The sequence below is a fragment of the Euprymna scolopes genome, chromosome 17, assembly GCF_053919585.1.
Source record: "Euprymna scolopes isolate OS-2025 chromosome 17, ASM5391958v1, whole genome shotgun sequence".
Lineage (NCBI taxonomy): Eukaryota > Metazoa > Mollusca > Cephalopoda > Sepiida > Sepiolidae > Euprymna > Euprymna scolopes.
Window position 1 is genome coordinate 67,167,860 of NC_136498.1, and position 15,239 is coordinate 67,183,098.

General features: G+C 34.8%; 1 protein-coding gene across 1 annotated transcript in view; it reads right to left on the reverse strand.

Moving 5' to 3' along the window:
- Positions 1-13,525: 13,525 nt before the first annotated feature.
- LOC145297009 (uncharacterized) overlaps positions 13,526-15,239 on the reverse strand; it is an 8,948-nt gene continuing 7,234 nt past the window's right edge. Inside the window, exon 5 of the mRNA XM_080143230.1 lies at positions 13,526-15,239. This exon is cut by the window's right edge and continues 331 nt beyond it. Within this exon, the coding sequence (XP_079999356.1) occupies positions 14,216-15,239 (1,024 nt within the window). The 3' untranslated portion in view covers positions 13,526-14,215.

Consider the following 15,239-nt stretch of genomic DNA (forward strand, 5'->3'; position numbering starts at 1 on the left):
ATCTTCAGATTCGAATCGTCCAGCATGTACCTCGTTCCATCCGGGATCCTCAGCTTACTTCCGGGGGCTCCCAAATTGTGGAATCAGCTATTGGACAACACTTAGTAGATAAAAAAGACTGGTTCTACATTCTCTCCAGAGTGTTTTTCTGTTTTGCACAGAGGACGTACTAAGTTCCGTCTGTCTGTCCTCGAGGCGCTTGCTATCAATTTTAACCCCCCCCCCCCTCTACTTTGTGCAAGCAGAGAAACCTTCTGTGACATTTGGAACTATTTGGGGGGAACACATTACGTTTAAGTTTGTTTTTGTTTTTTCATCTTATCTCTTTCGCTTACTAGTATTTATACAAAAAATAGTTTTCTTTTCTTTCTTTCAGACATATATCCTTGAAAAAGTGGTTTGACAGAAAAAGACTTCGGTTTTTTTTTTTTATTATATTTCGTGATTCTTTTAAGCAACTTATTTTATTCAATTGTACATTTATAATATACTAGCGAGGGGTACCCGGCGTTACCCGGGTGTTTGGAGGTGTGTGTGAAAACTCCGTAGGAGGGGGGGTTAAAATAAAAAATATTTTGGTAGGTAAGTATGAGGATCGAACCCGAACCTTTGAGGTAAAGTTGTAAATTAAAGTGTGAAAAAAAAGAGTGCGACGGTTTTAACCATTGGGCCACCGCGAGATGCTAACGGAAACACGTTTGAATTTATTTAATCACTTGGATTTGGCAGGTGCACGTTTTAATAACTTAATGAGGTCAAGTTTGACGACTGCGGGATAGTATTTCATTTACTGCGGGAAAGCTTTTTTTAATTTTTATTTTCCCAAGATGTTATAGGAAAAAGATTAACCCACATGTGGCGAGCGACAAATGTTGAATATTTATCATCCCGAAGTCGAGCAAATTAAATAGACAGGCGAGCTTCGTTGTTAACTCTGAGATATTACGATTTATATGTGATATAAAAAGTTTTAAAAAGTTGTGAACCGACTGACCGCTTCTCTGAAAAAAGGCTTTTGTAGACATACATAAAAAGTGAACACACATACATACATTTTCGCTTTTATATTTATAGATCATTTTCCTGCTTCTTTCTCTCTTTTCCTCCTTTTTATTTTATTCGTATTTTAGTCGATTCACCATCTGAATATGGTTCATTTCTTTTTTATTATTTTAAAATTTTGCCATTCCAATAAAGTTATATATATATATATATATATATATATATATATATATATATATATTTTATTATTATTATTATTATTATTATTATTATTATTATTATTATTATTAATTATATTTAAAAAACATGTTGCATATTTAATGGAAGTATCATAGTTTCAGTGACATGAAGTAACCATTTACCATTATAAAGACCGTTAGATTTCATTCAGATCGCCAGCAACCCACAAAATGTAAACAAATCCAAACTAAAAAATGGCTCTGTCTGTCGGACTTAGATTTGTTTTCATTTCGTGAATGGCTATTAATATGAAACATTGTTGCATTTTTTTTTTTTTTTAGTTTTTCCATTATAAGTTCAATTAGGAACTACATTTTTATCACAAAATATGTGTGATACATAGTGAAATCAGCCTGCATTCATCACTACACCGTTATGAATATCAAGAAGGTCCTCGCTGGATCCTTGTTCTCACGAATATTGGATTGTGGTCCTGTGGGGCAAAATGGTGGGAGTCGTACTGGTATCAGACATTTGGGCGTGACTCGGTCGTTAATCACCGTCAACGAGTTGCGAGGGGTTCCTTGTGTTTAGCCGTACCCCCTGCAGTTGAATAAAAATTGTATGGTGGCTAATAGATCTCCCCGATAAGGGCGTCAACCAGGAGACAATTACAGGGTCCTAAAGTCGAGTACAAAATCGATGTCAGAATGTAATGGATCACCCTGTAAAACAAATAAGTGTTTCGGTATTCTGTATCTTTAGAGTATACCACACACACACACACACACACACACACACACACACACACACACATCCTTCTTACAACCCGCACACTGTATATGAGGTGTGTGTAAGAAATGTTTGCCTGGATGTCAAAATAATAGAATTATTCTGTCTGTTACGCACACAGTAATTAATGACAAGGACTTTCTTCTTGGTGTTCAGTGTTTAAATAGAATCATCGTTTGTAATGCATTACTATTGTATTATATTGTACTAATGCATTTTTCATTACGCACATAACAGAATTGTTGTGACGTATAGGCTCGGCTGAACTTAATTTATGATCGGCGACCATTTTCTCGTTTCTGATATTCAATACAGTAACCAGGGCGTCGGGGATACATGCTCGACAATCAGTCTGTTATAGGTAGTGTCATTATTGAGTCGGTGACTTTGTTTCGGTCGGGCTACGGTATGATATTGTGTAGTTCAAAGACTTCAAGATTTTAATCACTAACTATCTGCCTGTCTGTCTGTCTGTCTGTCTGTCTATCTGTCTAATCATCTATCTATCTGTCTATCTATCTATCTATCTCTATGCATATATATATGTATATCAATTTATCAATCTATCTATCTACTTATGTAGCTATCTATCTATTTATCTATCTATTTATCTAACTGTCTGTCTGTCTGTCTATCTATCTGTCTAACCATCTCTCTATATATATATATCTCTATGTATATATATATATATATATATATATATATCAATTTATCAATCTAACTATCTATCTATGTATGTATGTATGTATGTATGTATGTATCTATCTATCTATCTATCTATTCTCGTATTTTGAGATGATTATTGCTAATCGCTTACCGGGGAATGTCGGCGAAGCTGCTCCGATATGTTTTTGTGGGCCAGAGTGCACACACCTCTTGTTCATTGTCAATTTAATCACTACCTCCGACCTTGTGTCACATCTCCCCCTTCCCCGATATGAAAGAGGTAAATTCTATCCTCCCATGCTTTACTTTTATCATTGAGATGGAGTTAATTTATTGTCTGAATTGCCCCTATCGAGAAATTATGACAGGGTTGGTCAGGTATATTTTGTGGATCAACATACACACGCCTCTTGAGCACTGTTTTTTTTTTGTTTGTTTAATTCACACCTTCGAACATTGTGTCATATCTCATTGTGGACGGGGAGAGGTAAATTGCTACCAAATTTATTGTACCAGCACCTATTTCATTAAGATTTACGTTGGGTTGTCCTTTTTTTTTTGCAATAAAACAATATGTCTATGTTACTTACCATGTTATGACAATATATATTCCAACATTCATAATGTTCTGTTAATAAGTTTATGAATTATCATAATACAACGATATATATATATAAGTGGAATAGTCTGGCTGGCTGGCTGGCTGTGTGTGTACATTTTCCTGCCAAACTACTCTGCCAATTTTCAGTCTACAGATTCGAGATTTGACATAAGTGGTATTGAAATTTGGGAAAATCTTTTTAATCGGTTTTCGGACAGAAATTTGGCTGGCAAGGAGTCAAAGTTCAACGATTTTGCCTTTGAAAACTCTACTAAACTCCTCTGCCAATTTTGGATCTAAACACTTGAAATTTTAGATGTAGGTTTCTTGGACCTCGATCAAACTTTTTAATTTGATTTGAGCCAAAAACAATAAATGTTAAGGGATCAAAATTGGGGGTCAAAATTAAAAAACCAATTGACCTCTGCGGTCTCTACCAAATTTCTCAGCCAATTTTTTGTCTAAACATTTGAAATTTTACATAAAGTTTATTCAAACATAGAACAAAATTTTTAATCGGTTTTTGGCCGAAAATTTGGCTGCCAATGGGTTAAAATTCAAAAGATTTTACCTTTGCTGTCTCTAGCAAATTATTAAGCCACTTTTGGGTCTAAACATTTGAAATTGTACATAAAGGGAATTTAGACATGTAGCAAGCTTTTTAATAAGTTTGGGGGCGAAAATTTTGCTGCTAATAAATCAAAATTGAAAGAGTTAACCTTTGCAGACTCTACCAAACTCCTCGGGCAATTTGGGGTCTAAACACTTGGAATTTTAGATGTAGGTTACCTGGACATGAGTCAAACTTTTTAATACACACACACATATATATATATATATATATATATATATATATATATATATATATATATATATATATATATATTTACATTTTCACCCCAAACAAGGCATATTGCCGCTTTGGTGTAGGGGGCTACTATCAGGGGCAGCAACTACTGGGGCACTATGTTGGGATTTGGGCAGGAAGATGTCGGTTCACGTTACACTTGAACTTCTGCATGTCAGTACAGTTAGGGAAGCAGGGACATGGAATGAAATTCCAGAGTCTAGCGGTTCTAGGGAAGAAACTACTGGAGTAGAAAGATCTTTTACATCTGGTGATCTCTACTGTATGAGGTGGGATTTAGCTGCCTGTCGGGTTTGTCGAGGGTGTCTACGTCGTGGGGGCACAAGTGTCTGCAGTTCGTTAGAGCATTCACCATTAAAATACTTGTAGAACAGGCAGAGGGATGCAACGTTTCGTCGATGGGACAGAGGCTGAAGCTTAGATGCCAGTTCAGGGCCTATCAGATTGGCGACTCTCTTTTGAACCTTGTCTAGGAGCGAGAGACTAGCAGCAGATGCACCAGCCCAAATGTGACAACAATACTCCATACATGGGTGAATGGTGGCCTTATAGAGATATAGGATACTTTCAGATGTCAGTAGTTTTCTAGCACGGTAGAGAGAGCCTACCTTTTTCGCAGCGGCCCTGGCAATGTTTTCAATATAATTGTTCCAACTCATGTTTCCTGTGAACGTAAGGCCAAGCAGTTTGAAAGATGTACTCTCAGACAGGGAGTCACTGGCCATTGCTATTAGTTACACAGACGGTTTCTTGTAATTATTGAAGGAAACCAGTTTAGTCTTGGCAGCATTGAATGTGACCATCCATTAATGTCCCCATTCCACTACAGATTGGAGGTCATCCTCTAGTGTTTTTGCCATTTCCTTAGCTATGTGTTCATTTGTTTTCCTGTCATGCCTGTTATAGATTGTGATGTCATCAGCATATACACCCATCTCAGAGGCAGTTTTGTCGGGGAGGTCATTAATAAATATTAGGAACAATAGAGGCCCAAGGATAGACCCCTGAGGCACTCCCGCATTTATATCACACTGTTTAGATGTACGGCTGTCGAGGACAACCTGGATTTTTCTCTCATCTAAGAAGGATTTAATTATGTTAAGTATTCTACCAGTGATACCGTATGATTTAATTTTCCTGAGGAGACCCTCATGCCATACCCTTTCAAAACCCTTATATATATTTAGAGCTACCGCTCTGCCCTCCCCCGCTTTGTCCAGTGAATGATATATACGTTCAGAGATTACAGTGAGGATGTCTGCTGTGGAACGGGCTTGTCTAAATCCATATTGTTTGTCAGTCAGAAGTTTAGCATCTGTTTGGTTAATTATGGTCTCAAATAGTTTGGCGAAAAGTGGGAGGAGGCTAATGGGGCGATAATTTGATTGGGTCAGTTCTTTCGTCAAAATTCTTGAATACTGGTACCACAGAAGCAGTTTTCCAACAGCCCGGAAAGCATGATTCATTATATATATATATATATATATATATATATATATATATATATATATATGTATTAGTCCTTGCGCGAAAGAGCAGGACACAAAATGATTTAAATAATAATAGTGATAGAATAACAATAACAAAGACTTTTGCTGGCGAGGGCTACTATTGAGCGTAACCAGTTATACACTCCTTTTGAAATATTTATCTCTATTATTCTCGTTATCTACTGAATATTTTTATGAAACCTATATAAAATATGTTCCTTATTAAATTGTAAAGATTTTCTATTCTGAAAGAAGTTTAAAAATTTTAATCTAAAAAAGTTATTTTAAAGTTTTTGTTAAAAAGATTCAGATTTTCTCATTATTCAGACATGTATGATAAAGAGGGAGTTGCAAAAAAGAGTTTTGGTGTGAGGAAAAGTACAAACTGAAACAGATAGAATATTCAAACCTGTAATAATACAAAGAGGAGGTTGCAAAAATGAGTTGTGGTGTGAGGAGAAATGCAAACTGAAATAGAAAGTAGCAGAGTTTTTATAAATACATGCAAAACCACATTCATTTTTTTTTAAATTCAAATTAATAAATTAAATAAAATATAATCTTAAAAAGATACGATACAAGTTAGAAAACCATTTCATCCAAGGCATGAAAATTGTTAAACAAAATGTTTTTACTATAGGCTTTAAAAATAAAGGTACAAGATTCAATTTGAAATTTATTTATCTCCAAAAGTGAACTTTTATACATTTTACAAAGTAAGGTATTAAATTTTTATACCTTACTTTGTAAAATTTATAAAAGTGCACTTTGAAGATAAATAAATTGAAAATTAAATCTTGTACCTTTATTTTTAAAGCCTATAGTAAAAACATTTTGTTTAACAATTTTCATGCCTTGGATGAAATGCTTTTCTAACTTGTATATATATATATATATATATATATATATATATATATATATATATATATATATATATATATATATATATATATATCGCGCCGAATCGTAGAAATTTCCAGGTTGGTATCCGGGGGCACATCAATTCACTGGGAGAGATGTAAAGGCATGCATCTAGAAGAGGGTAACGCTGATGTAAAAACCTTGTGGTTTACTGTATATTCTGTCCTGTGGCAGTTATCTGCACCGACAAAGGTTAGCAGTTATACCAAAAAGTGTGGATGGTTCTACACATAGCCTTCACCACTATAAACAAATCATCTGTGTAGATTTTCTTAGTTGTTAATTCATTTGTTGCGGACTATTATCCCTATCTTTCTTAGATGTTGTTTCACGACGTTTCGACCAACTATTTCTCTGGCCTTCGTCAAGTGGTAACTGCGACGGGATACGAACTCTGAATCTCCTAACTGCACTCTCAGCAATTACTGCTATCCATAGTTGTTGTCGTCTCACCACGTTTTTGGCCAAGTAAGTCTCTGGCCGGCTTTGGGTAGGATTGAAACCGCTATCTTCAGACAATTCTCACCCGACCATATTATTATTATTATTCAGGATTCATACAGATTTTCAATGTCCATTTTCAAGGAAGTTTCAAGACTTTTCAAAGTTTTTCAAGGCCTTCTCCAGACAAAATTCAAGTTTTCAAAACAAAATTTGGAGTATACTATTTAATTGGAATTCATCATTGAGAGGAGTATTATTTATTAATTTTATTTATTGCGGGCTATTATCCTCATCTTTTCTTAGTTGTTTCAGTACGTTTCGGCCAACTATTCCTCTGGCCTTCGTCAGGTGGTAACCGCGGCGGGATAGGAACTTCGAATCTCCTAACTGCATTCTCAGCAATTACTGCCATCCATAGTTTCACCACGTTTTTGGTCAAGTAAGCCTCTGGCCGGCTTTGGGTAGGATTGAAACCGCTATCTTCAGACAATTCTCACCCGACCATAGAAGATCTGATAGTAAACAAACGTGGATTTACAAGACCAAAAAATCCAACCTTTATTGCTCTTTGGGGCCCGTGGCGCAGTGGATAGTAACGTTGAATCTCTACAGTTCCAGGTGAGAATTGTCTGAGGATAGCGGTTTCAATCCTACCGGTGAGGATAATAGTCCGCAATAAATAAATTAATAAATAATACTCATCTCAATAATAAATTCCAATTAAATGATATATAAACTTAGTTGTTGCGACGGAAGCTAATGCGTCGAAATCGATGATAAAGTCCATCATATTTCTGAAAGCAAAACTCTACTACAAATTCTATTATCTGAATTATTGAACTATCGATTACTAATCGAAATTTGTTATTTATCTGTCTGAAAACGAAGCTATATTATTACTTCTATCATTTGAAATAAAGTGTAGTATCTGTTCCGTTGTCATTATACCACCCTCACAGGTATTAACTTGTTCTTTATTTTTTTTTTTATGAAGGGGTAATGTAATATATTTTCGTTTGTCATGAGATCATCTTCCCAGGCATTACCTTTTCCTTTGGGAATAGTCTACTATATATTCTTTCATTATATCTTTTCAGTGCAGCAGAAATATGCTCCTTCTGGTCGTATATTTCTGCTAGTAATCCTAATCATCTATCTGCTTACACTAACGACTGCTTAAAAACACTTAGGGCTGTAACATAAAGCGGATGCATGCGAAATGATGTCACGGGTAAAGAAAAAAAACTATAAAAGAGAAAGAAAGGCGCGGAGCACGGAACGAGATAACGTTCGAGATCTCGTGAAAGGTGTGGAGAACGTTCTATGTCACACAAGTGATGCCACGGCTGGTAATAGGAAGTACTCGTGGAATTATCTCCCGTCATAACGGGAAATAAATGTAACAGTGTGGATGGGCGTATATAAATGCATGCGAAGTGACGTCACCGGTTGGGAAGAAGGGTCATAAAAAGAGAAAGAGAATGATCACGAGGGAGACGAGATAACGTTCGAGATCTCGTGGAAGACGACATAACCTTTGAGATCTCGAGAGGGGACGAACACCTTTAGAAATAATGGTAGAGTAAAGAGAGAGAGAGAGAGAGAGAGAGAGAGAGAGAGAGAGAGAGAAGTCTAGCAAGATCTTTTCAGTATAAAAAAGGATTATCCCCCACTAGATTGTGAGGTTGGTTTTGATGCTTGTCATCGCAATAAAGATTGTGCTCTCGCGAGTATATCCCCAGATTTGGCATCTGTAATTCATCTTAGAACATACTGAATTCTTTAGTTTTTAAAAATAAAATACGTATGCTATACGTTTGAAACCAAAAAAAAAAATTTTGCCAAATAAAAAAAAAACATTTAGTTGTTTAAGATTATTTATAATTTTGGCGTAATACGCCTTCTTCAGAATATTTTTCCCATCTCATGTTGTTATCAACAAGAAAGATTTATTAAAAATCCGTAGATTCTTTTTAAAGGTAATATATTAATGTCTAGGAGATGCCGCTTGACGCATGTGGTTGGAAATAGTTAAGGTTGTGTTCTCCGTGATATAAGCGTTTTTCCCCCCTTGTTTTCATTGTTTTTGTTGATCGCTGATATCTTTTCGGCACATTCTCGGGATTCGTATCTCCGGTCTAGTCCTAACTGCCAGAATCTACACACGACTTAACCTTCCTAAACTTAAGGAAGCAGTTCTTAATAGGAGGCTCCGATGATTTGGCCACGCCTTTCGTCGTTCACTAGCTGGATTGATTTACAAGGCAATAGCACCAACATCGCTGCCAGGATGGCGCAAGAAGAGCGGTGGTCAACTGAAGACGTGGCTTGCAATCGTCAGAGTTGTCTTGAAAGCAGTGACCGGCACCCCTGTCTCCGATGTGCAATGATCATATGTACAAAATTAGAATAACATGAAACAAAAGTAATTCTCAAACCTCTAGGAAATTTCTTTATACCCGGCATTCCCCGGTAGATGCGCCTCAAGCGATCAGCAATAAACTAAACCTTTATCAAAGGGAGAATGTAAAGACTGGGAGGGTGGGGCCTTTTAGAACTTCGCAGGACCAGAAATATACCACAGTCAACAGGGAAGAGCTCATTTCAAATATGGCCTCTACTCTGTTGGCTTTGATGGGAGGGACAAATCTTTGGCTTATGTAAGTTCTTGCTCCCTTCAATTGTTCAACATGCACGCAAAATATGAATGGAATCACAAAACAAAAATTATATTTAAAAAATTTTTTTATTTGTAGTATAAAAATACATTAGGCTTTATACATTACACAGTTTTGAGCAAATATTCAGCGCCAACAATGTCAGTCCTTTTTGACCGTGCTGAATGGACATTCTAGTGGTTGAGTGAATTTGTGGCGTCAACAATACGCCATAATATTTCATTCCTTCTTTTATTAACAGGGTTTTTTTTTTAATACAAAGTGAATAAATAAATAAATAAATAAATAAATATGTTTATGTTTCTGAAATGAGGATTGATCATTCCTATTATTTGGATTATTCGGATTACTGTTCTCATATTGAGTGTTATTCGCACAACGTTTCGACCGATGTAACCCCCGACATTCTTCAGGTGTATCTTGGTCAGACTTAGGAATCGGTCTGTCGAACTCGGAAATCTTTCGGCCAGACTTGGGAATCTGCACGTAATTTAAAACAGCTCCCTTTATTTAATCTTTATTTAATCCACAATATTTATTTAATCTTTATTTAATCCACAATATTTATTTAATCTTTATTTAATCCACAAAGGTAACATACTCTCGTTCCGCGAGCCATGGCTGGGTAGAAGCCCTAAGTAATTCACAATTTTATTTTTGAGTATTGCCCGCACTGATGATTCAATCTCCAACCTGCAAAAGTATGCAACTTACAACTGAATTTTACCCAGTACTTTATCCACTACATCACTAGCAATTAAATATAATCCTTGTACGGATTTTGGTAGTCTTTAAACTATTTTTGTTTATAGAAGTACAATATACAATTTTACTACTTATCACCATTTATTATTGCAGATAGATTAATATATATATATGTATGTGTGTGCGTGTGTGTATAATATATATGCATATAATATATATATATAATGTACATATATAATATATATAATATATAATATATATAAAATATATATAACATATATATAAAGTATATATATATATATATATATATATATATATATATGAGGGCTAAAAGAATAAGAATATGATCGATTATTTAAGAGGAGACTTATCGGGATAATGCAAAGCTCAACAAATTGTTTTTGGTTCTTATATAGAGTATCAATAAAATAAGAAAATAACAATATAAAAATATCTGCGGATGATTCATCAATAATATATATATATATATATATATATATATATATATATATATATATATATATATATATAACTGATCCTATTATGTTGTGTTAAATTCTGTACAGATCTGCTTAGTAGGTGATCGTCGACATTTTTGAGTCCGACAAGATACAACTAAGGAAGATCGGAAGTCGTATCAATGGAAACATTGTGCGAATAACACTCAAAATGAGAACAATGGTTCAAATAATCCAAATAATACGTTTCTTTGTAATTTGCCAATGATGAATCAGTATACATGGAATATTATTGTTAAAAAGAAATAGTACAAAAAACTTCATCATGTACTTACCTGTTAGAGTAAAAATACAGCCCGCAAAAATTCATCCAGTATTTTGATTCCAAAATGAATACGTTCATGTTTTATCGATAAACCGTTTCTCACCGCCATTACTACAGTGATAAGTGAGATTTATACTTCCTACTATCTCATAAAAATAATATTATACTTTGCAACATAATTAAATTTCAAAAATTGAAATTAAGGTGAAAACCCTATTACCTGCTTACTTATCATGTCGCAATTCATAAAAATTACAAAAAATATTTTTCTGGAACTAGTTTTACAAAATGTGAAACAAACATATTAGTGGTCTGCCATTTTCTATTTTAAAATAGCGTATTACAATTATTTTATCAAAATCATAGACTTCTGTTACTTTGTCGAATTTTAAAAAGTTTTCAACAAATACAATGAAATTTTATAATTCGATAAATTTTATTTTTACTTTAATTATTTTTGTACTCTATCATTTTTGGTAGTTTCTTTTGGAATTTTCGCTAATTTTGACATGACAAGTATGTAATAGTGTTTTTGCATAACATCCATTTATTTGAAGTCGAATTATAACGAACCAGCACTCACAAAAGCTGAAAGTATTTCCCCTGGTCTTAACAATGCCGAAAATGGCGGCGAAAAACGGTTTATCGATAAAATTTGAATTTATTTTTTATTAAAAAAAGAAATATTGGATTAATTTTAGTGTACTGTGTTTTTAAGCTAACAAGTATAGACACCTTAAAACTTTTTGTACTATTTTTCTTTTTAATAGCAATATTGCATATAGTAATTCATGTGAAAAAGCACAGAAAGAATTGGTACTAATCCAGAACCTAATCCAAGTTCGCGTTGGCGTCGTTGGTAGTTTATGGTAAGTTGTAGGAAAAACAACTGATGCGATTGGCCAATCGACAATTAGCTTAGCCAATGATGTTTTCGTAAATAGGATAAGAAAAACATTTTCTGATACTATTCTTGAAAAAAGAAAAGTTTTTGATCATAGTTGTTTCCATGAAAAAGAAATGTTTTTATCGCTACAAAAAAAAACTTGTTTTATTGAAACTTTTTCTGCAAAAAAAAAAAAAATGAAAAAAAGATTCTTTGATACTTCTCATAAAAATAAAAACAATAATATTCTCCCATAGTTGTTTAAAAGATTTTGTATTAAAAACATTTCTTTAAAACATTTGTTGAAAAATATTTTTTGATATACTTTTCTGGAAAGTAATAAAAATATATCTTTCATATAAGTAAAATTACAGTAAGTCTTGTCTTCTTGTGTTTAAGTTTGGTTCTCGGCGTTTTTAATTTATCGTTTGACAGTGTTTGCGTCGGTTTTTGAAGCACCTTTTCCGGCTGATTGATTATCTTAAACTGCCGGAAGATGCTAACGCGACCTTGGATCATAACCAACATTTTTAGTACATAATTCAAAAATTTATTGTATGTTATTAAGTTTCAATATTAGTTACTCCTAAATTAATAGATTTAAGTTACATAATTTAACGGTCATAGAAAAAAAAAACAAAGCAATTTTACCTTCACAAAAGTAAAGACTTCGATGACAAATTCTATCCTATAATTAATGGATGAGTGGCCTTTTTAATTCCCCGCAAAACGATAAGTATTGCAAACACAAAGTTAGGATTCAAATAAATAAATATCCACAATGGAAAAGGTTAACCATTTACATGGATACAGATTTAATTACACCGGATGAATTATTTTTAATTTTTGCCGAGTATATTTTTCTTTAATTATTTCACAATAATAGAACACAGTCTGTGTTGTTTGGCCTAACAGGCATTCAAAAGGAGTTCATTTCATAAATAAGAATTTAAATAAGAGTAAGTTTAATAATCAGTTATAAATATTTTCACAAGCGTCAGGAATTATTAAAATTATTGCACTCAGTTGGTATGTTTCTCAGAAATTTAATAATAATGATTATTATTATTTTTTATTATTTTTATTTTTTTATTATTATTTTTAAGGCCATCGTTCTCCCAAACCAGTAAAAAAAATACCTGAAACAGGTAATTTATATTAAAGCTGAATATAAATAGATTTTTTGGAAACTGTTTTTGGATGGATAAGGATTTATTTTATGGATCGGATTCGATCTTTTTTCATGATTAAAAAAATAAATGAAAATAAATTAACCGAAATAAAAGTCGGCAATAAATAAGTACTTAAATATCAGGTTGCAGTTTATTCTATGTTGGATGAATATTTTTTAATCAATAGATAACATGAGGTATGTGTTTATAAATTCTAACAAACGTTATTTACTTCGACTCATCTTTCTCTTTTATTTAGTAAATTATATATCACCATTGTGGCCAATACGTGTTCTTTCTCTCTCTCTCTCTCTCTCTCTCTCTCTCTCTCTCTCTCTCTCTCTCTCTCTCTTCTTTTTTTGCACTCAAAATGTGAAAGTAAACCGCATTTACTTGCCTCTTCACGCGGACAGATATAAGGTTGTTTTATAATTTGGAGGGTGGAATAAAATTCCTCAAAAAGAGGTACTCTGGATTTGGGAAAAAATCCAAATGCCCGGTCTAGAAAGATGTCTTCCCACCTGACTGAGAATGGAAGAGATTACACGCAGCATCAGAAGGGACATTGCACTTTGCTTCTAGCCAAAAGCTGAAGCCGCATGAGTCAGACAAACAGATTTTGAAAGACTTGCCGATGGTCTAAAGACGAGCAAAACTAAAATCGGTCTCAAGACAAGATTTAAAAAAAAAATAGAGAGGATGGAGGCAATGTTTTTACTGCACGAGCTGTTACCCTTATGAATAAATTGTCCATCATTGCTAAAATAAATTATATATATAAATGCATTTCATTTGGGCATGGCTCAGTAGTAAGATCGGTTCAAGAGATTACGAGTTTAATCTCTAGGTGGATCAAAAATGTTAATCTTGTCTGAAAACCCATGCGTCAAAGGATTGAAACGTCTTTTAAATTCTGCTGATACTAAAGACGAGCAAAGTTCATTAGTGTCTTTGAAACCCTCCATAAGAACAAAACCTTGTTTGTCAGCCATTACATAAAACCCTAACTGAAGGTATGAACCCCGAGTTAGCTGTAGGTCAGGGTAATGTTGATGCTATGATTACAAAGGTTCTGTTTCAGAGAATTGCAGCCGTTGGCCGTCGTCGAGGTACCTGCTTGGTCGCCATATACAGGAATCAAATTGGTATCGTAATCACAATTCTGCATACAAGGAATTTGCATTTCGCCCCTTGGGACTTTGGTCGGATTATTCGTGTGCATCGAATCGAACGAGAAAGGATCGCGATCGAACGACGTCGGTGTCGGAGTGATCGGTTCTTGAAATCGAAGCCAGTGATATTCCGATTTTCTGCTCTCGTGACGGTCGCTGTCGGCCATATTCATGTTCGTTTCCCCTTCGCTTGCGCTTTTCAGAAAGTTCGTAGAGGATTTCAGTTCGAGGAAGCAAGGAGAAACACGATCCGACGGGGTTGAGAGCTTCGGTTTGGATGGGTAGTTGTCGATCACTGCTGGGCAGGGTTTTATATCGTCGTGTGTGTCCATCTTAATCGGTTCTCTCAGCGGTGTGTGTTTGGGCGGATATGAACAACATACGTCGCCTAGTGTAGTACGCGTCGCGGCTGCAATCGATGAGGGTCGACTTTCGTGATCGGTCGGCCACAATAAAGAGTCCCTGTAACCACCCTGCCTCGCTGTTAACTCTCGGTTCTCAACGGGTTTACTTGTGGAACTAGTTGTACTACAATGTTCCCAACTGTAGTCCATGTTTGGACTGCTCCGAGGGTGTCGACTTGGCCAAGCCGTACCCATATTGAAACTGTCCGATGAAGCCCGATGTTGTTGAGGCGTATTGTATGAATCATACGGTAGGCTTGGCAAGCCACCCGAGTAGATCGTACTATACGTGACTTGTCGATTACGATAAAACATGGAGTCTTGTTGTTTGCCGGGCGAGCAAACATTTCTATCAAAATGGCTCTCAAACTCGCACTGTGAGCGCCTTTTTGTTATTGTCCACTCTTCCACGGGCATTTTATCGGTGTAGTCCAAATCAAAATTCCGATTTAAGTTCGTGTGGCTAACGCCTCGG